General features: G+C 43.1%; 1 protein-coding gene across 1 annotated transcript; it reads right to left on the minus strand.

Annotated features, from left to right (window-relative positions):
• Positions 1-9865: 9865 nt before the first annotated feature.
• Positions 9866-11048, minus strand: ccl20a.3 (chemokine (C-C motif) ligand 20a, duplicate 3). The gene is made up of 4 exons (XM_035788914.1): positions 10876-11048; positions 10623-10737; positions 10365-10442; positions 9866-10259 (listed from the first exon to the last, which is right to left on the minus strand). Exons 1-4 carry the CDS (start codon positions 10952-10954, stop codon positions 10223-10225), a joined length of 309 nt encoding a protein of 102 aa, XP_035644807.1. The 5' UTR covers positions 10955-11048; the 3' UTR covers positions 9866-10222.
• Positions 11049-20754: the final 9706 nt, after the last annotated feature.

The following is a 20754-nucleotide window of genomic DNA, read 5'->3' on the forward strand; positions in this document are numbered from 1 at the left end:
AATCACAGCTGTATATCCCCCCCAAGCAGACACATCGATGGCCCTGAACAAACTTTATTTGACTCTATGTAAACTGGAAACAACATATCCTGAGGCTGCGTTGATTGTAGCTGGGGATTTTAACAAGGCTAATCTGAAAACAAGACTCCCTAAATTCTATCAGCATATCGATTGTGCAACCAGGGCTGGTAAAACCCTGGATCATCGTTATTCTAACTGCCGCAACACATATAAGGCCCTCCCCCGCCCTCCTTTTGGAAACGCTGACCACGACTCCATAATGTTGCTTCCAGCCTACAGACAGAAACTAAAAAAAGAAGCTTCCGCGCTCAGGTCTGTTCAACGCTGGTCCGACCAATCTGATTCCACTCTTCAAGACTGCTTCGATAACGTGGATTGGGATATGTTCCGCATTGCGTCCAACAACAACATTGACGAATACGCTGATTCAGTGAGCGAGTTCATTAGAAAGTGCATCAGCGATGTCGTACCCACAGCGTCTATTAAAACGTTCCCAAACCAGAAACCGTGGATTGATGGCAGTATTCACACGAAACTGAAAGCGCAAACCACTGCTTTTAACTAGGGCAAGGTGACCGGAAACATGACCGAATACAAACAGTGTAGCTATTCCCTCCGGAAGGCAATCAAACAAGCTAAGCGTCAGTATAGAGACAAAGTAGAGTTGCAATTCAACGGCTCAGACACAAGAGGTATGTGGCAGGGTCTACAGTCAATCACCGATTACAAAAAGAAAACCAGCCCCAGACCAGGAAGTCTTGCTCCCAGACAGACTAAATAACTTCTTTGCTCGATTTGAGGACAATACAGTGCCACACAACCTTCGCAAGGCTGCAGGCCCAGACGGCATTCCCAGCCGCGTCCTCAGAGCATGCGCAGACCAGCTGGCTGGTGTGTTTACGGATATATTCAATCAATCCTTATCCCAGTCTGCTGTTCCCACATGCTTCAAGAGGGTCACCATTGTTCCTGTTCCCAAGAAAGCTAAAGTAACTGAGCTAAACGACTACCGCCCCGTAGCACTCACTTCCGTCATCGTGAAGTGCTTTGAGCGACTAGTCAAGGACCATATCACCTCCACCCTACCTGACACCCTAGACCCACTCCAATTTGCTTACCGCCCCAATAGGTCCAAGGACGACACAATCGCAACCACACTGCACACTGCCCTAACCCATCTGGACAAGAGGAATACCTATGTTAGAATGCTGTTCATCGACTACAGCTCAGCATTTAACACCATAGTAGCCTCCAAACTCGTTATCAAGCTCGAGACCCTGGGTCTCGACCCCGCCCTGTGCAACTGGGTACTGGACTTCCTGACGGGCTGCCCCCAGGTGGTGAGGGTAGGTAACAACATCTCCACCCCGCTGATCCTCAACACTGGGGCCCCACAAGGGTGCGTTCTGAGCCCTCTCCTGTACTCCCTGTTCACCTACACAGACAGCATTGTGTAGAAGGCGCAGCAGCACCTCTTCAACCTCAGAAGGCTGAAGAAATTCTACAGATTCACAATTCTATAGATACACAATCGAGAGCATCCTGTCGGGCTGTTTCGCCGCCTGGTACGGAAAACAGCTCCGCCCACAACAGTAAGGCTCTCCAAAGGGGAGTGAGGTCTGCACAACCCATCACCGGGGGCAAACTACCTGCCCTCCAGGACACCTACACCACCCAATGTCACAGGAAGGCCATAAAGATCATCAAGGACAACAACCACCCGAGCAACTGCCTGTTCACCCCACTATCATCCAGAAGGCGAGGTCAGTACAGGTGCATCAAAGCAGGGACCGAGAGACTGAAAAACAGCTTCTATCTCAAGGCCATCAGACTGTTAAACAGCCACCACTAACATTGAGTGGCTGCTGCCAATGTACTGACTCAACTCCAACTCACTTCAATAATGGAAATTGATTGAGCTGTCAAGGTTGTGTGGAGAGACGGACCAAGGCGCAGCGTGATTAAAGTTCCACATATTTATTGAAGCGAAACTTCCAAACAAAAAGAACCAAACAACGAACTGTGACATCAGAGGTGCCACATGCACTAACTCAAAACAATATCCCACAAAACATAGGTTGGAAAAAAGGCTACCTAAATATAATCCCTAATTAGAGGCAACGATTTCCAGCTGCCTCTAATTGGGAACCATACCAAGCACACAAACATAAATAAATATACTAGATCACCCCCTCGTCACGCCCTGACCTACTACACCATAGAGAAACAAGGGCTCGGACTCCGGTGCGGACTCCGGCCGCAATACCTGAAACAAAATGGGGAGGGTAGGGGGGTGATTAGTGTCGGAGGTGGCTCCGGTGCAGGTCATAGACCCCGCCCAGAACCCGGATCCAGCCATGGCACCGGGCTGAATGCCGTGCCTGGACTGAGCACCGGCGCAGAGGAATGCTCTGGCTATGGAGCTGGGTTGGCCGCCGGCACACCGTGCCGTGCCGTGCCTGTACAGGTAGCACCGGACTGGTGACACGCACTTCAGGGCGAGTGCAAGGAGGAGACACAGGACGTACCGGACTGGGGAGGCGCACTGGAGGCCTGAAGCGTGGGGCCGGCACATATGCGTGGGGCCGGCACAGAAGTTTGCGACTATCAAGATTCTTCCTAGAGCTGGCCGCCTGGCCAAACTGAGCAATCAGGGGAGAAGGGCCTTGGTCAGGGAGGTGACCAAGAACCCGATAGTTACTCTGAGAGAGCTCTAGAGTTCCTCTGTGGTGATGGGAGAACCTTCCAGAAGGTCAACCATAACTGCGGCACTCTACCAATCAGGCATTTATGATAGAGTGGCAAGACGGAGGCCAATTCTCAGTAAAAGGCACATTACAGACCGCTTGGAGTTTTTCAAAAGGCACCTAAAGAAACAAGATTCTCTGGTCTGATGAGACCAAGCTTGAACTCTTTGGCCTGAATGCCAAGCGTCACATCTGGATGAAACCTGTCACCATCCCTATGGTGAAGCATGGTGGTGACAGCATCATGCTGTGGGGATGTTTTTCAGCGGCAGGGACTGGGAGACTAGTCAGGATCGAGGCAAAGATGAACTGAGCAAAGTACAGAGGGATCCTTGATGAAAACCTGCTCCAGAGTGCTCAGGACCTCAGACTGGGGCGAAGGCTCACCTTCTAACAGGACAATGCCCTAAGCACACAGCCATAACAACGCAGGAGTGGCTTCGGGACAAGTCTCTGAATGTCCTTGAGTGGCCCTGCCAGAGCCCGGACTTGAAAATAGAGACCTGGAAATAGCTGTGCAGCAGTGACGCTCCCCATGCAACCTGACAGAGCTTGAGAGGATCTGCAAATACAAGTGCGCCAAGCTTGTAGCATCATACCTAAGTAGACTCAAGGCTTTAATTGCTGTAATCGCTTCAACAAAGTACACCTACTCTCTGGGTGTTGGCCCCCCTTCTCCCTGGGTTGTTCCCATCCCTCAATCTCCCTAGTGCAGGGAGCTAGGTAGATATAATGACCATAAGCTATCTAATCCCCTGTAAACACACACTTGACAGGTGAAAAAAGTAACGTGCATGTTTTTTTAACCGGCCGTGATTGGGAGTCCCATAGGGCGGCACACAATTGGCCCAGCATCGTTTGAGTTAAGCTTTGGCCGGGGTAGGCCGTTATTGTAAATGATAATTTGTGACTTGCCTAGTTAAATAAAGGTTAAATTTGAAAAAATAAAACATTTGACACTTGAATAAAGCAAGTGAAAAACTTGCATTACTAGTGTTTAAATCACCTGTCAACACACAATGGACAAGTGAAAAAAACACATGTAAAGAAAATGACATTTGACACTTGAAAAAAGCCAGTGAGAAATTATAATATGTTAAGATATGTTCCAGGTAAGACGATTTGAACTTTTTGGTTTCCATAACTCCTTGGCCAGAGCGTCCATTGTGTGCTATGAATGCTCTGAGAGTGAAACACTCTGAACTTACAAACAGACAATCTGACAATGCTCTGGATTCTCTCTGTGATTTGAAACTCCGGGCAGCTTCGACAATAGTCTTCCACGGCCCTCCTCATCCCGGGCCAGTGGAACCGGATGGCGATCCGTTCCCGGGTCTTCTCCATTACCAGGTGCGCACCCAACAGGTGTGGGCCAGCTGAAGAACGGTTCCCACGTACCGTCGGGGAAGCAACAGTACCTCTCGAAGTTCCCCCTGTTGGCGCAACAGCTGATACAAAAGGTTATTCTTGATTTGGAAACGGGGGTATCGCCAATCACTCACCCCCAGAAGTAGCTGTCCATCCACCGCTATCACTTGGGCTGCGGCGGCTTTCAAGTTTGTATCCTCCCAATGGGTCTCGACTGGTCCCTCGAAATCGAGGAGAGGGAGGATGGGCTCCTCCTCCAGTGGTTCACCAAGGTGGTCGGGCTCTGGCGCCCCGTTCCGACTCGGACTCCAGACACGTAGATCTGTGTTTGTCAACCGCTTGCTTCCAGGCCCTGCAGGCGACGGGTTGTCCGGCTCGTACCTTTTTCTACAGCTCGTGCCTCCACAGTTCCGCGAACAGCAACACCGGTACAGCACCCACCATCATCTTGCAGCTCCCTTGTGGTGTCACGATATTAGCTTGTACGGTTGGATACCACTTTGTGTCACAGTGGACACAGGAAATGGACATATCCCTACCACATTCGGTCCCCTGGTTCAGCAGGCTCGTGGTTACGAGCGTAACCATACTACCGTAGTCTAATAGAGCTTCTGTGTCGTGTCCGTCAACCTTCACCGGGACCATGGGTGCTGTTGGTTTGTGGTGCGCCCAACAGGAGGTGACGTAGTTCACTGCGGGACCCACCTTCGGGGGAGGGAGTCCTTGCTAGAAGCGGGACCGGTATCGTTTTTTTGACCATACAGACATACATACAGACAGGTCATATTATGTATTTTTCCATATCAAGTAATCTATGCATTAAGTTGATTGGAGAATCATTTCTTTGTTAGATATAAGAATAATAAACATTTTTGTTGCACCATATCCCTGGATGTCATTGAATGTTTGGCCTTTTGGAAACCTTGAGTGTGAACTGTATGCGTACCAAACAACCCCGCTTCAGGCCTTGAGAGTGGCTATGGTAAAGAGGAAAGGAAGCCACAACAAACTTGATCTGACCACGTTATCAGAATCAAATAAAATCACATTTATTTATAGAGCCCTTCTTACATCAACTGATATCTCAAAGTGCTGTACAGAAACCCAGCCTAAAACCCCAAACAGCAAGCAATGCAGGTGTAGAAGCACGGTGGCTAGGAAAAACTCCCTATAAAGGCCAAAACCTAGGAAGAAACCTAGAGAGGAACCAGGCTATGAGGGGTGGCAAATCATCTTCTGGCTGTGCCAGGTGGAGATTATAACAGAACATGGCCAAGATGTTCAAATGTTCATAAATGACCAGCATGGTCAAATAATAATAATCATAGTAGTTGTCGAGGGTGCAGCAAGTCAGCACCTCAGGAGTAAATGTCAGATGGCTTTTCATAGCCGATCATTAGGAGTATCTCTACCACTCCTGCTGTCTCTAGAGAGTTGAAAACAGCAGGTCTGGAACAGGTAGCATGTCCGGTGAACAGGTCAGGGTTCCATAGCCGCAGGCAGAACAGTTGAAACTGGAGCAGCAGCACGGCCAGGTGGACTGGGGAAAGATTGGAGTCATCATGTCAGGTAGTCCTGATCCATGGTCCTCGGAAGAAAGAGAGAAAGAGAGAATTAAAGAGAGCATACTTAAATTCACACAGGACACCGGATAAGACAGGATAAGTACTCCAGATATAACAAACTGACCCTAGCCCCCCGACACATAAACTACTGCAACATAAATACTGGAGGCTGAGACAGGAGGGGTCAGGAGACACTGTTAGAGGAATTAAATTCCTATATGTTTATTAACCAATTCAATTAATACACTCAGCCCATTTCTAAGGATTTGTAAGAAACTTATTTGCATAAAATGAGAGGAGACCAGTCTCAAAATCAAGCACTAGCGTTTATTCTCGAGAGTACTGAACATGATACAATTTACAACAGGTTATAAACTGAAAATGACGTCATTAGGTTTCAAACTGTCCAGTCCCTCCTCCATTCCGGTACAATGGCAGTATAGTTTATGACCAGGCCAAGGCCTTCCTGTGTAGATAAGCATTCTAGCCAGTCTGACAATAAGTTCATTAGTTTCTACCAAGGAACAGACAGTCATTGTTCTAATTCTTGATTATATTTACACACATACTAGGATTAAAATAAAATTCATACATGTATAAGGTAACAGAATAGTATTCTGATTAGTCAGTCCTGATTGAAATGTATACATAATTAGTCATTATTGATTAAAAAAATCCCTTAACAGACCCCCGGACAGGGCCAAACAGGAAGGATATAACCACACCCACTTTGCCAAAGCACAGCCCCCACACCACTAGAGGGATATTCAGTAGTTTAGTTGGAATAGGGTCCAGTATGCAGCTTGAAGGATTAGAGGCCATGATTATTTTCATCATTGTGTCAAGAGATATAGTACTAAAACACTTGACTGTCTCTCTTGATCCTAGGTCCTGGCAGAGTTGTGCAGACTTAAAGAGGAGTCCGTAATTTGCTTTCTAATGATCATGATCTTTTCCTTAAAGAAGTTCAAGAATTTATTACTGCTGAAGTGAAAGCCGTCCTCACTTGGGGAATGCTGCTTTTTAGTTAGCTTTGCGACAGTATCAAAAAGATTGTTCTTATTTTTCTCAATTAAGTTGGAAAAATAGGATGATCGAGCAGCTGTGAGGGCTCTTTGATACTGCACGGTACTGTCTTTCCAAGCTAGTCGGAAGACTTCCAGATTGGTGTGGCGCCATTTCCGTTCCAATTTTCTGGAAGCTTGCTTCAGAGATCGGAGATAGGAGATTTTCTGTATACCAGGGAGCTAGTTTCTTATGACAAATGTTTTTAGTTTTTAGGGGTGAAACTGCATCTAGTGTATTGCGCAAGGTTAAATTGAGTTCTCAGTTAGGTGGTTAACTGATTTTTGTCCTCTGACGTCCTTGGGTAGGCAGAGGGAGTCTGGAAGGGCATCAAGGAATCTTTGTGTTGTTTTATAGCACGACTTTTGATGCTCCATGGTTGGGGTCTGAGCAGATTATTTGTTGCGATTGCAAACATAATAAAATGGTGGTCCGATAGTCCAGGATTATGAGGAAAAACATTAAGATCCACAACATTTATTCCATGGGACAAAACTAGGTCCAGAGTATGACTGTGACAGTGAGTAGGTCCAGAGACATATTGGACAAAACCCACTGAGTCGATGATGGCTCTGAAAGCTTTTTGGAGTGGGTCTGTGGACTTTCCATGTGAATATTAAAATCACCAAAAATGTGAATATCATCTGCTATGACTACAAGGTCCGATAGGAATTCAGGGAACTCAGTGAAGAACGCTGTATATGGCCCAGGAGGCCTGTAAACAGTAGCTATAAAAAGTGATTGAGTAGGCTGCATAGATTTCATGACTAGAAGCTCAAAAGCGAACACCGCCATGTTTACCAACCTAGGTCGAGACACAGACACGGTCTCAATGGGGATAGCTGAGCTGACTCCACTGACTGTGCTAGTGTCAGACTCCACTAAGCTGGCAGGCTGGCTAACAGCCTGCTGCCTGGTCTGCACCCTATTTCATTGTGGAGCTAGAGGAGATAAGTAGATCATTTAGGTAGATAAGATGAGAGCACCCCTCCAGCTAGGATGGAGTCCATCACTCCTCAGCAGGCCAGGCTGGGTCCTGTTTGTGGGTGAGTCCCAGAAAGAGGGCCAATTATCTACAAATTCTTTGGTTTTCAACCAGCGATTGAGTTGTGAGACTCTGCTGTAGAGCTCATCACTCCCCATAACTGGGAGGGGGCCAGAGGGGGCCAGAGACAATTACTCGATGCCGACACATCTTTCTAGCTGATTTACACGCTGAAGCTATGTTGCGCTTGGTGACCTCTGACTGTTTCATCCTAACATCGTTGGTGCCGACGTGGATAACAATATCTCTATACTCTCTACACTCGCCAGTTTTAGCCAGCACCATCTTCAGATTAGCCTTTAATGTCGTTAGCCCTGCCCCCTGGTAAACAGTGTATGATTGCCGGATGATTCGTTTTAAGTCTAATACTGCAGGTAATGGAGTTGCCTATGACTAGGGGTTTCAATTTGTCAAAGCTAATGGAGGGAAGCTTCGGCGTCTCAGACCCCATATCGGGAGGAGTCTACTCCCTAGTCTCTCGTCTCTACTCTACAAGAGAAGCCTCTGCCTCTGACTGCGACTCTTTGCTTCAGGGGGAAAACCGGTTGAAAGGTTCAATATCTGTACTTACTGGTGGCACAGACGCTGTTTCATCCTTTCCTACACTGAAATTACCCTTGCCTAACGATTGCGTCTGAAGCTGGGCTTGCAGCACAGCTATCCTCGCCGTAAGGCGATCGTTCTCCTATATATTATGAGTACAGCGACTGCAATTAGAAGGCATCATGTTAATGTTACTACTTAGCTTCGGCTGTTAGAGGTCCTGACGAACCATGTCCAGATAAAGCGTCTGGAGTGAAAAAGTTTAATGAAAAAAGGTTGAGTGAGGGAAAAACTACAAATATAAACGGTAATTAAAAAGAAAAAAAAGAAAAGTTGTCAGGTAGCAAAGTAAGGTTGGCAACAAAACGCACAGCAACACGTAAACAAGTCTGCAAGTTGTGACCGGAAATGAGCGGAAATGCTCATGCAGAATACCCGAGTTCGCCACCACTTAAGGCAGACCAGGGGGTTTGGTCAAGACGTTTACACAGATCAGACACGGACAGAGTTGGGTTAGCTTGGTTTCAGGGGTGTTTATTTAAGTATCAAACAAAAAGAAAAGATAGGTCTCCCCCAGGAGACCTTCTCTGGGATACCGTCTTCTGGCCTCCGGGTCTTGCTGTATCCTGTGGGGAACAATACTGAACTCCTTCCGTTATCCCTGGGACTGAGCACACTATACAGGAGTAAACTCTCTTCCCCCAGTCCCCTCTCCCGTGTGCTGCCCTACCGGCAGCTTTATGGGACTCGTCCAGCTGGTGAGCGATCAGCCCCTTGATTACACACTAACCACAATCAGCCCAAATTAATCCAGGCCGGAGAGCCCATCGAGACCTGGCATGTCCAGTAGAGGGAGCCATCGCCTCGTGATGTAGACTCCGTCTGTCACAAGGCCTAGACGAGTCTTCCCCTGGTGGCTGACCTGCTGTATGCCACAATTAATTCAAATATTTTCTTAAAAATCATTGTCTATCAATATTTACACTATAAATCCTTTGCAATTTATAACCATTTGATTGTATGAGAGACTGCGGAAACATACTTTTTGTGTTTTGATGATGCCTTTTACATGCACTAAAACACCAACAACGGTTTTCACAGTCCTAACAAGAACATACCAACGTTCAGATTGATGGACCGCTGTCAGTGTTTCAGTGTACTTCCGTTCTGTTTCGAAATACATTCAGTGTATTATAACACTTACACTGGGGTTACATTCAAACACCCTCCAAACACCAGATCTCAGTTAAGGACACACTACTTTTCATGGTTTCACTACACCATCGTGGTGTTTTGAGTCTTTCTGTTTTCACATACAAGGACTATCTTTCTGAGAAGCACTATAAGTGATCCATCCACTGCTGAACTCTCATGGTGTCGTGCACTTCACACAGTAACTAGGACGACACAATATCTTCTCTATCTGCTTTATCTGTCGTTATCTGTCACTGTGCTTTCCATGGTTCCTCTTCCTTCCACCAGACACAAGACGAAAACAGAAGTATTCTCAGTAAAATACAAGACATTTATTATAGATGAAAAAATGTAACAGAAGCAACCAAAGTTAATGAATAAAAACATACAAAGTATGAATTTTCTGATGCTCTTGCAATGAGATCATAACCCTCTTGTATATATAAAAAAAATGTGTTATATTATAAAAATATCCTTCATATTTACAAAATATATTTACATAAAATCACCCCAGAAAATATAGAACTAAGAAGAAACAGGTAGCTGGGTCTTGTGACACCCGTGTCATTGATTTGGTTCTTGGTGCTGAGAGGAAAGATTAACAGTAGGTGTTGAGTTCAGTTTTTGACTGTGTACTATTCCTTTATATCCTGAGTTGTGATGACATCATTGGATTAGGCCTGTGAGGTCTTGATGTGAGACGCTTTGGTCCTAAAACAGATATAAAATGTCAAATGGATATCATTCATTTGTATTGTCACGGCTACAACCACACATTTAGTCTTACTGCTCTCTGCTCATGAGAATGATTCATACCCCAGTCGGATGACGTGCTCTATCACCCAGTTCTGATCAGGGTCTGCACACACATTATTACCCTTTTTTGTGTGGAACCTGGAAGAGACATAAAGCACAAGTTCATATTCAACTCTTTTTTTTTTACACGTACAGCATTATAGAATTGTTTGATTGCTAAAACTACAGTATAGTAGGCTATTTATAGTAGCTATAATGACATTCTTCTGGCTGTATTACTTGCCATACAATGCAATCAGATACTCCAAAGATACTCACATGATGGCAAAGATACGGCAGGTTTCTGATATGGTCTGTATGGTATAGCCTTTGATAACTGCGAAAGGTGTTTTACGAAGAGTATAACTCTCACAGCATCCTCTCCTACGACGTGCTGTCAAAAAGGAACAAATAAAGGATTTACGAGGAATGTTGAGGAACACAAAATACTACCCTATTTGTCCAGTTGTTTATTTCTGTTTTTCAGTAATTACACACAGAGACACACAGAGACACACAGACTAATATTTACGTCGTTTAGCTGCAGAAGTTTCCGTAGCAAAGAGCCCCAAAGCCAGTAGCACCAGCAGTACAATCACAGGGGCTCTCATCTGGGCCTTTTCTTCTTCTGTGCTGCTGTGGTTAGTGATGAGCTGAGTTGAGATGCTGTCTTGTCTTCAAAGAGAAAGCTTCAGTGGCTGTGTGAGGTCCTACTCTATATATATATACTCCGTCTGCAGGTGGAAACTTCCGCTTTGAGAGGTGAAATGGGCGTTCTTACCCACCCCTTAATGGCAACGTCCCACGAAAGAATTTCCCCATCACTATCCCACATTCATCAAAAAAAAAAGAACAACATTACTCGACAGAGGGACAACAAGGGATGTTTTAACACAACTTTTATTTGTTTATTCAAACATTTATCCTTAGATGGTTAAAATGTACTACAAAGTACAATGAGTTGATACTCTATCCCATGATCCTTTATGAGCTTGCCAAACATATTTCCAAGTGGCATTTTTTTTACAGTATAGACTATTGAGTGGTGCAGCGGTCTAAGGCACTGCATCTCAGTGCTAGAGGCATCACTACAGACCCTGGTTTGATTCCAGGCTGTATCACAACTGCCTGTAATTGGGAGTCCCATAGGGCGGCGCACAATTGGCCCAGCGTCGTTAGGGTTTGGCCGGGGTAGGCCGTCATTGTAAATAATAATTTGTTCTTAACTGACTTAAGAACAGTTAAATAAAGTTTAAATAACTTTGGAAGCTTTCAACTTTCCAGCTGAAATAATACATTTTATTAAAATATGATATACATGTCCTAAAGCTAAAATATACACAAATAATACATTATCTGATCAAATGGCTTTAGAAAGGGACACAAGACAGGGAAGTCCCCTCTCCCCCCTCCTGTTTGCACTGGCAATTGAACCGCTTGCAGAAGGAATTAGACAAACCCAAACCAAAGTATCAGTATTGGTAAAAGGGAATATAAACTAAACTTATTTAAAGATGATCTCCTGATATACCTGACAAATATTGGAAACTCAATGCCCCCTTTGCTAAAATTATTTTCAGAATACGTGGAGACATTTTTTTATTTTACAAGAACCAATATCACTCCCTAAAAACACAACCTTATGGAATAATCCTTGAATAGCTTTTCAGAATTCACAGTTAAATTGGGCCACATGGAAAACTATAGGCATAGAAACCATAAATGGAAATACATGTATTTCCATGAAAGCTTTAAAAAGCTATTTTGGATTGGCCATTGTAGATATATAGATGCAAATTAAATCACATTTTGACTTGAAAAAATTCCCAAATTTCAACTTGAATTTTTTTTGGACATAAGATCTTGAGGGAATTCTATTTGAGTCAGAAAAGGATATTCATATGATAGCTAAGCTATACAAAACTTATGCATTCAGTTTATCCAACTGACTCTTAGAAAAAAATGTAAACAAGACTTGAAAATAACTGACATTGACACAAGATGGAGAGAATGTTGGAACATAACTAACGAGATTATAGTTAAGGAAAATGTATGTTTAATACAGCATAAATGTATGTATAGAATTTATTATACAAAAGACACAATTCGCAAATTTTACAGCACAACGGCAGAGTCATGTCTGAAGTGTAAAACTAATAATGACGCAATAATCCATGCCTTCTGGGGATGTTAGAAAATCCAAAAGATATGGGTAGAGTTAGTGTAGGGACCAATGCTGGGAGACGAGAAGCAAGTATAGGGAGTGCACATTTAATGGATAATAGACAATAGACAAACAAGGACAGCGTCTGGACAGGGGAAAACGTAATGACATCAATGCAGACACGGGGAAGAAACTGAGGAAGTGACAGATATAGGGGAGGCAATCAATAAAGTAATAGAGTCCAGGTGAGTCCCATGAAGGGCTGATACGTGTAACGATGGTGACAGGTGTGCGTAATGATGGGCAGCCTGGTGCCCTCGAATGCCAGAGAGGGGGAGCAGGAGCAGGCGTAACAGTACCCACCCCCCCCCCAATGGGCGCCACCCGGCGTCCCACCTGGACGACTCGGCTGAGTCGGGTGAGTCCCATGAAGCGCTGATGCACGTAACGATGGTGACAGGTGTGCGTAATGATGAGCGCCAGACGAGGGGGTGCAGACGTGACAGATAGAAAGTTTACTTTTAATCCGTCTATCTGCGTCTATCTCCATATTTCAATACATGGCATATGATGGAACAGTGAGATACCCCATGACTTGGACGATACTTCTCATGTCAATCATCTTAAATAAACGTATACTTAAAAACAGGACATTAACCAATCCTCCATCAGTAACGCAATGGTAAGGTAAAATGCTTTATTATCTAAAAAAATGTAAGTTCGTGGGCTACCGTGAAAACAAAATGGTGGTGGTGGCAGTTTGAGGCCATGTGGTGTAAAGTGACGTGAGCATTGGATATGGGGATGTGTGCTAGTGGGTCTGGGCAGGTGTGATGGAGTTGATGTTTGTATGATGGTGTCGTTTGTATGTGTATGTTTTGTATTGTTCATAAAAACAATTACAAAATCTTACAACAACAAAAAAGTGTCACAGCACTTTTGGCCTCATAACCAAATCAAGGCCTATATTCAAACAGAACAACACTTTGGTCTGCAACGGTGTTGCAGTGATTTGTGTTCTACATGGAACCCAAAAGAGTTCTACCTGGAACCAAAGGGGTTTTTATCTGGAACCAAAAAGGTTTCTTCAAAGGGTTCTCCTATGGGGACAGCCGAATAACTATTTAAGGTTCTAGATAGCACCTTTTTTTTTCTAAATGTGTGTATACACATTTATCAGATGTTTCAGTTGATCTACCCCAGTGAGTAAGTAAGTTTTCTAAATGTGTGTATACACATTTATCAGATGTTTCAGTTGATCTACCCCAGTGAGTAAGTAAGTTTTCTAAATGTGTGTATACACATTTATCAGATGTTTCAGTTGATCTACCCCAGTGAGTAAGTACGTTTTCTAAATGTGTGTATATACATTTATCAGATGTTTCAGTTGATCTACCCCAGTGAGTAAGTAAGTTTTCTAAATGTGTGTATACACATTTATCAGATGTTTCAGTTGATCTACCCCAGTGAGTAAGTACGTTTTCTAAATGTGTGTATACACATTTATCAGATGTTTCAGTTGATCTACCCCAGTGAGTAAGTACGTTTTCTAAATGTGTGTATACACATTTATCAGATGTTTCAGTTGATCTACCCCAGTGAGTAAGTAAGTTTTCTAAATGTGTGTATACACATTTATCAGATGTTTCAGTTGATCTACCCCAGTGAGTAAGTAAGTTTTCTAAATGTGTGTATACACATTTATCAGATGTTTCAGTTGATCTACCCCAGTGAGTAAGGGTTCTGTAAGGCTATACAGTCATACCAAGGGATTGCCGCTGTTTGTGGCCTATGAAGTGGTGAATGGCAAATTTGAGATTGTGATATTGATCAGAAAATAAACTTAGCAAAAAAAGAAACGTCTCTGTTTCAGGACCCTGTCTTTCAAAGATAATTCGTAAAAATCAAAATAACGTCACAGATCTTCATTGTAAGGGGTTTATTAAACACTGATTCCCATGCTTGTTCAATGAACAATGAACAATTAATGAACATGCACCTCGTTAAGACACTAAACAGCTTACAGACGGGAGGCAATTAAGGTCACAGTTATGAAAACTTAGGACACTAAAGAGGCCATTCAATTGACTCTGAAAAACACGAAAAGAAAGATGCATGCTGCAAGGAGGCATGAGGTCTGCAATTGCAATTTCCGTACTGTGAGACGCCCAAGGCAGCGCTACAGGGAGACAGGACGGACAGCTGATCATCCTCGCTGTGGCAGACCACGTGTAATAACACCTGCACAGGATCGGTACATTAGAACATCACACCTGCGGGACAGGTACAGCATGGCAACAACAACTGGCCGACTTACACCAGACGAGGCACAATCCCTCCATCAGTGCTCAGACTCTCCACAATAAGCTGAGAGATGCTGGACTGAGGGCTTGTAGGCCTGTTGTAAGGCAGGTCCTCACCAGACATCACCAGCAACTACATCGCCTATGGGCACAAACCCACCGTCGCTGGACCAGACAGGACTGGCAAAAAGTTCTCTTCACTGATGAGTCGTGGTTTTGTCTCACTAGGGGCGATGGTCACATTCACATTTATCGTTGGAGGAATGAGCGTTACACCGAGGCCTGTACTCTGGAGCGGAATTGATTTGGAGGTGGAGGGTCCGTCATGGTCTGAGGCGGTAAACCAAATAAACAATAATAGCACCACAGAACCCGTAAGACTAGGAATTCAGGTTGAGTGTTGCACTGAAGATGAAGCTTACAAAAGGTATGACAACTATTGAACTGTTTACATAGACAAGATTACATAATGACCTCAGAGTTCTGATGTATGGTCCAAATTCCACACTACCGCCTCCCGAGTGGCGCACTGCTAGCTGTGCTTCTAGAGATCCTGGTTTGAGTCCAGTCTCTGTTGCAGTCGACCACGACCGGGAGACCCATGGGGCGGCGTCCAATTGTCCCAGCGTCGTCCGGGTTACGGGAGGGTTTGGCCGGCAGGGATGTTCTTGTCCCATCGTGCACAAGCGACCCCTGTGCCGGGCCAGGCGCAATGCATGCTGACACGGTCGCCAGGTGCATGGTGTTTCCTCCGACACATTGGTGCGGCTGGCTTAAGGGTTAAGCATTGTGTCAAGAAGCAGTGAGGTTGGCTGGGTTGTGTTTCGCGCAGCTCTCGACCTTCACCTCTCCTGAGTCCGTAGGGGATTTGCAGCGATGGGACAAGACTGCAACTACCAATTGGATGCCACGAAACTGGGGAGAAAAAGCTATAAAACATTTACAAAAATAAACAAATACAAAAAACAATAATTGTCCACACTATAGGATCCCTGCTAGAGCCTGTGGAGGATTGCGGAGTTATGAGGGACAATGTCATGTGTAACTTTGTTTGGGTAGTGCTGTAAATCTATACAGCACTGAAATACAATACACTGAAAGACAAAGAAAAGTAATATCTTATCTGTTCAATCTAATAGTCATGTCTGTGTGTGTGTGTGTAACTTGCATGGATGTGGGCTGTTGCATGTAGGTTGTCTTGAGGTTATTTTCTAGGTCAGAGGAACACATAGAAGTGATACTGTGACAACTAAATAGGGCATTATGAAGTGGTTTTGAGTTCTTCTTCATTTGTTGCATCATAGTTGTCCCTGTGACAACCACAACCTTTTTAACCATGCATATGTCACACAATGCTTTAATTGGGACATTTTATCATGTTCATATGAATACTGAAACATTTCAAATGTTGGTGTTGCTTTAGCACTACAAACATGTATTTGCATGGTTATTACAAGTTAAGCTGTTGTTACATACAACTTAACCTTAAACAACTACCATATAAAACTCAGCCTGGTCTCAATGACTAGACGTAACACAGTAAATGTAAATCCAGGACACTGAAATCAGTATGATATGTTGTGTTTGGTATGGTTACATAAGATAGAAGGCTATTTACACTCCCGTTCAAAGGTTTGGGGTCACTTATAAATGTCCCTTGTTTTTGAAAGGAAAGCACATTTTTGTCCATTAAAATAACATGAAATTGATCAGAAATACAGTGTAGACAATCTCAATGTTGTAAATGACTATTGTAGCTGGAAACAGCAGATTTTTAATGGAATATCTACATAGGCGTACAGAGGCCCATTATCAGCAACCATCACTCCTGTGTTCCAATGGCACGTTGTGTTAGCTAATTCAAGTTTATCATTTTAAAAGGCTAATTGCTAGCCCAGCTAGCCCAGCGGAAAACCGCTGTTCTGATTAAAGAAGCAATATAACTGCCCTTTTTTTGATTAGTTGAGTATCTGGAACATCAGCATTTGTGGGTTCGATTACAGGCTCAAAATGGCTAGAAACAAAGGACTTTCTTCTGAAACGCATCAGTCTATTCTTGTTCTGAGAAATTAAGGCTATTCCATGCAAGAAATGACCAAGAAACTGAAGATCTCGTACAACGCTGTGTAATACTCCCTTCACAGAACAGAGCAAACTGGTTCTAACCAGAATAGAAAGAGGAGTGGGAGGCCCCGGTGCACAACTGAGCAAGAGGACAAGTACATTAGAGTGTCTAGTTTGAGAAACAGATGCCTCACAAGTCCTCAACTGGCAGCTTCATTAAATAGTACCCGCAAAACACCAGTCTCAATGTCAACAGTGAAGAGGCGACTCTGGAATGCTGGCCTTGGGAATGTTTATCTGTTTAAAGGTCTTACTCACATCGGCTACAGTTAGTGTGATCGCACAGTCGTCTAAAACAGCTGGTGCTCTCATGCGTGGTTCAGTGTTGCTAGTCTCAAAGCGATCATAGAAAAGGTATTTAGCTCGTCTGGTACGCTTGCGTTACCGGACAGCTCGCAGCTGTGTTTCCCTTTGTAATCCATGATAGTTTGCAAGCCCTGCCACATCCGACGAGCAACAGAGCCCGTGTAGTATTATTCCATCTTGGTCCTGTATTGATCGTTTGCTTGTTTGATGGTTTGTCAACAGCGTAGTGGGATTTATTATAAACTTCCGGATTAGTTTCCCACTCCTTGCAAGCGGCAGCTCTAGCCTTCAGCTCAGTGCGGATGTTGCCCGTAATCCACGCGTGAGGTTTATCACGCGATTTTAACAGTGAGAAGGCAGAAGGCAACAAGGTAGAGCTGACTTTCTGCCCAGGGTGAGGGATTTTATTAGCAAAGGTGAAGATAATAGCCAGCGAAATGTACAAGTATTTACAAAAGAAAATAACTGGATCAAATAGCGTCCTTCAAACAAAATCCAGCAGCATGCCGACCTGTCTCTGTTTCCTTGTCTCCCTAAATGAAAATGACAGGTGCTTAAATAGGAATATCATGGGTAGGTGACTCACACAGGCTCACTAATCACAATGATCAACACTTTTTCTGTATAAATTGAACACTCCAGCTCATTTTAAGGTAACTGTACATCACATTATGTAACACAATCCTAACATTATGGAATCATCTAGTACAACAATAACTTCTTCCTTAAATTTGATCTGACACGCATCAACGTATAGTTGCTGTAAATTCTTGATGCAGACAAGAGTGGAAGGGGGTTTTGTATCAAGTTACCAACAATGCGGCCTGTCATTCTTCCATCTGAGAACTTTCCACCTTGTTCTTCAACCACTGAGTCTGCGGTCCAGAAAAGGCAGCATATTTCCAACTGTGTAAGTATTTAAACTACATTACAATGCCAGATCACTGTATCAGATTATCTTTGTATCTTATTCAGACAATAGAGTTACATGTATCTATCCAACTTTACTGCCTGCCTAGAACTCTGAACCTGACAAGATGACAAAGCTTCTGGTGACTCTCTCTACTCTGCATGTGCTGCTGGTGGCACTGATGACTCTGTGTGAAAGTAGTAAGTAGGACATGAACGGTCATTTATTGTGGGTTTAGTCATATTTTAGTAGAGAAAAGGTTGTGCATACCGTCTGTTTTGAGCTATGCTTTGTTTTTTGTTTTTACTTTGAAAATGATCATCTATTTTTACGTTGTCTTTTCTACAAATAAGTCTAAATATCTGTGATGCTGTCTGTCAGAATACACAGAGAAGGCTATCCCTGTGACAAAAGCTGAAAGAGTGCCGAATGAGACTGGGATCTGCGACATCAATGCTGTGATGCAAGCATATAGCTATATTATTTGTCTTTAAACAGTTTCAGTACATAGAGTTTTATTTTCATGTTTAAGTGACATTATTGGATTGATTGTTGAATCTGATGTAATGTTTCTAAAATCCACACCTCCTCTCTTTTATAAAGGTCTACCACTGTGAAGGACAGACATGTCTGTGCTGACCCAGACAGCAAGTGGGTACAGGACGACATTTAGCACATAAGTAAGGTAAACTTTGTTTTTTATTTTATTGATAACCCATCACAGTAGCAACACTTTTCCATTTTATTAAACAGTAACACAAAAATGTTTGAATTGTATATGATGTTGTAAATGACCAAACACTCTTTTTTCTTCCCATGACCAGAAGGACTGCAGCCTGAACGTGATGGCATCCACACAAACATAATCTGTTGGGTGATGACAGACGTGACACATGTCTCTTTCCCAGTTACGGTGTCTGTCTGTCCACTGTTAAGAACAACATTTCAATTACGTTTAATTTGTTATTGAATGTGTAGTTATGGCTGGAAAAAGTACTTCAATGTCAAGATGTAAATGTTCAGTACAAAAAGTTATAATGTAGCTATATTTTTGGAATCATGGTGTGGTTCACTGAACACTACAGGGCAATTGAATCCAACACAGAGCACCAGCTCAACACAAGGTAATATCTCGTTAAAACATCAATATGAGCGAAAATCACCCGCACAGCTGATCTCGATTGCAGCCATTATTGGCCATATTATCGCTCCCTGCAGATGATGTCGGTGTTTAATTTAAGTCCTGGTTGCTGCCAACATTTTTCAAGACTATTTATGCCTCTGGTGGGTAATATGTTCGGCATAAATGAAACCTAATATTTGAGCAGACCAAGTCCAAATTGAACTATTTCACATCATTTCATACAAGTGAAATAAGGTATTTCCTCATTTACCAGAGATAATCTACTGTGACAATGTACTCTACACATTTTATTAATGTAAAGCTTATGTTGGTATACTTACTTGTAATTTTCAAATAATTTAATCCATGAATAAAACCTTAATACAGTATGGTCATTTCTTATCAAAAGGGAAAAATAAAGTATTCCTGTATTGTCTACATCTAAAATTGGTAACTTATTGAAGACAATTATGATTGAGCTAATACTGGCAAATCTGTTTTCATTAAATTATAATCTACTCAAGGTATGTCAAAAGACAAATCAGTATATTCTAATGTGGCCCAAACATAGCTGTCTATAATGTACTGTATTGTACTTTACAGTAAACTCAAGTATAGTTCAGTGCAGTACAGTACAGGAAAGTACAGTACAGATCAGTGCAGTATAGTTCAGTACAGTACGTTACTCTACTTTTCTATACTGATTTAAACTGTACTGTACTGAACTATGCTCTACTTTCCTGTATAATCAAATAAAAATTATTTTGTTACATGTGCCGAATACAACCGGTGTAGACTTTACTGTGAAAGTCTTGCTTACGAGCCCTTCCCAACAATGCAGAGTTTAAAAATAAAATAGTAACACGAGGAATACAATAAAATACACAACAACAGAGCTATACTGAACTATACTGTACTAAATGTTACTGTACTATAGTTTCTTACAATTCACGGGGTCTATAGTCTTACAATAAACAGTTTTAAATAAATACTAGCCTTGCTTTTTTCAATGGTCCTGGTAGGTCGTATTTCATTGGGGCCTGGAGTAGAGAACCTAGACACAGCTGTCTGATATCAAACTCGTTTGACACAGTAACAACGGGAGATCAACTGATCTGCTTGTTTATTCTTGTGGGTTTTTTGGTTGCAAGCAAGTCTGTTTTAACACACAGGTGCATGTAATCTCCCATTAGTAACATTACAAGAAATACATCGCTAAATGTTCTGCCTGTTGGTTGCAATTGACCATTACTTGTTTTATGATGGACACACAAACAATGATACAGAACATAGACAGTACACCTTGGGATCAAAATGGATCTACAGGGTTATAACCAACCTCAACACACACCATAGGGTAATGTCTAAAAAACAATATATTCTGGATGTCATTGAGTCATCTCAGAGCTCTAGCAAAACCAGAACTTTACTGAGACTGTCTCATAGGAACCACTGTGGCACTGTGAAGGATGCTGTTTGAC

Source organism: Oncorhynchus keta, chromosome 15 (genome assembly GCF_023373465.1).
Source record: "Oncorhynchus keta strain PuntledgeMale-10-30-2019 chromosome 15, Oket_V2, whole genome shotgun sequence".
Taxonomy (NCBI): domain Eukaryota; kingdom Metazoa; phylum Chordata; class Actinopteri; order Salmoniformes; family Salmonidae; genus Oncorhynchus; species Oncorhynchus keta.

Excerpts from the sequence above, each read along its gene's own strand:
- ccl20a.3 (XM_035788914.1), bottom strand. The coding sequence starts at position 10,954 with ATGAGAGCCCCTGTGATTGTACTGCTGGTGCTACTGGCTTTGGGGCTC. Across the intron at positions 10,738-10,875 it reads AACTTCTGCAGCTAAACGAC|CACGTCGTAGGAGAGGATGC; the intron begins GTAAATATTAGT and ends CCTTTTTGACAG. Across the intron at positions 10,443-10,622 it reads TGCCGTATCTTTGCCATCAT|GTTCCACACAAAAAAGGGTA; the intron begins GTGAGTATCTTT and ends TGTCTCTTCCAG.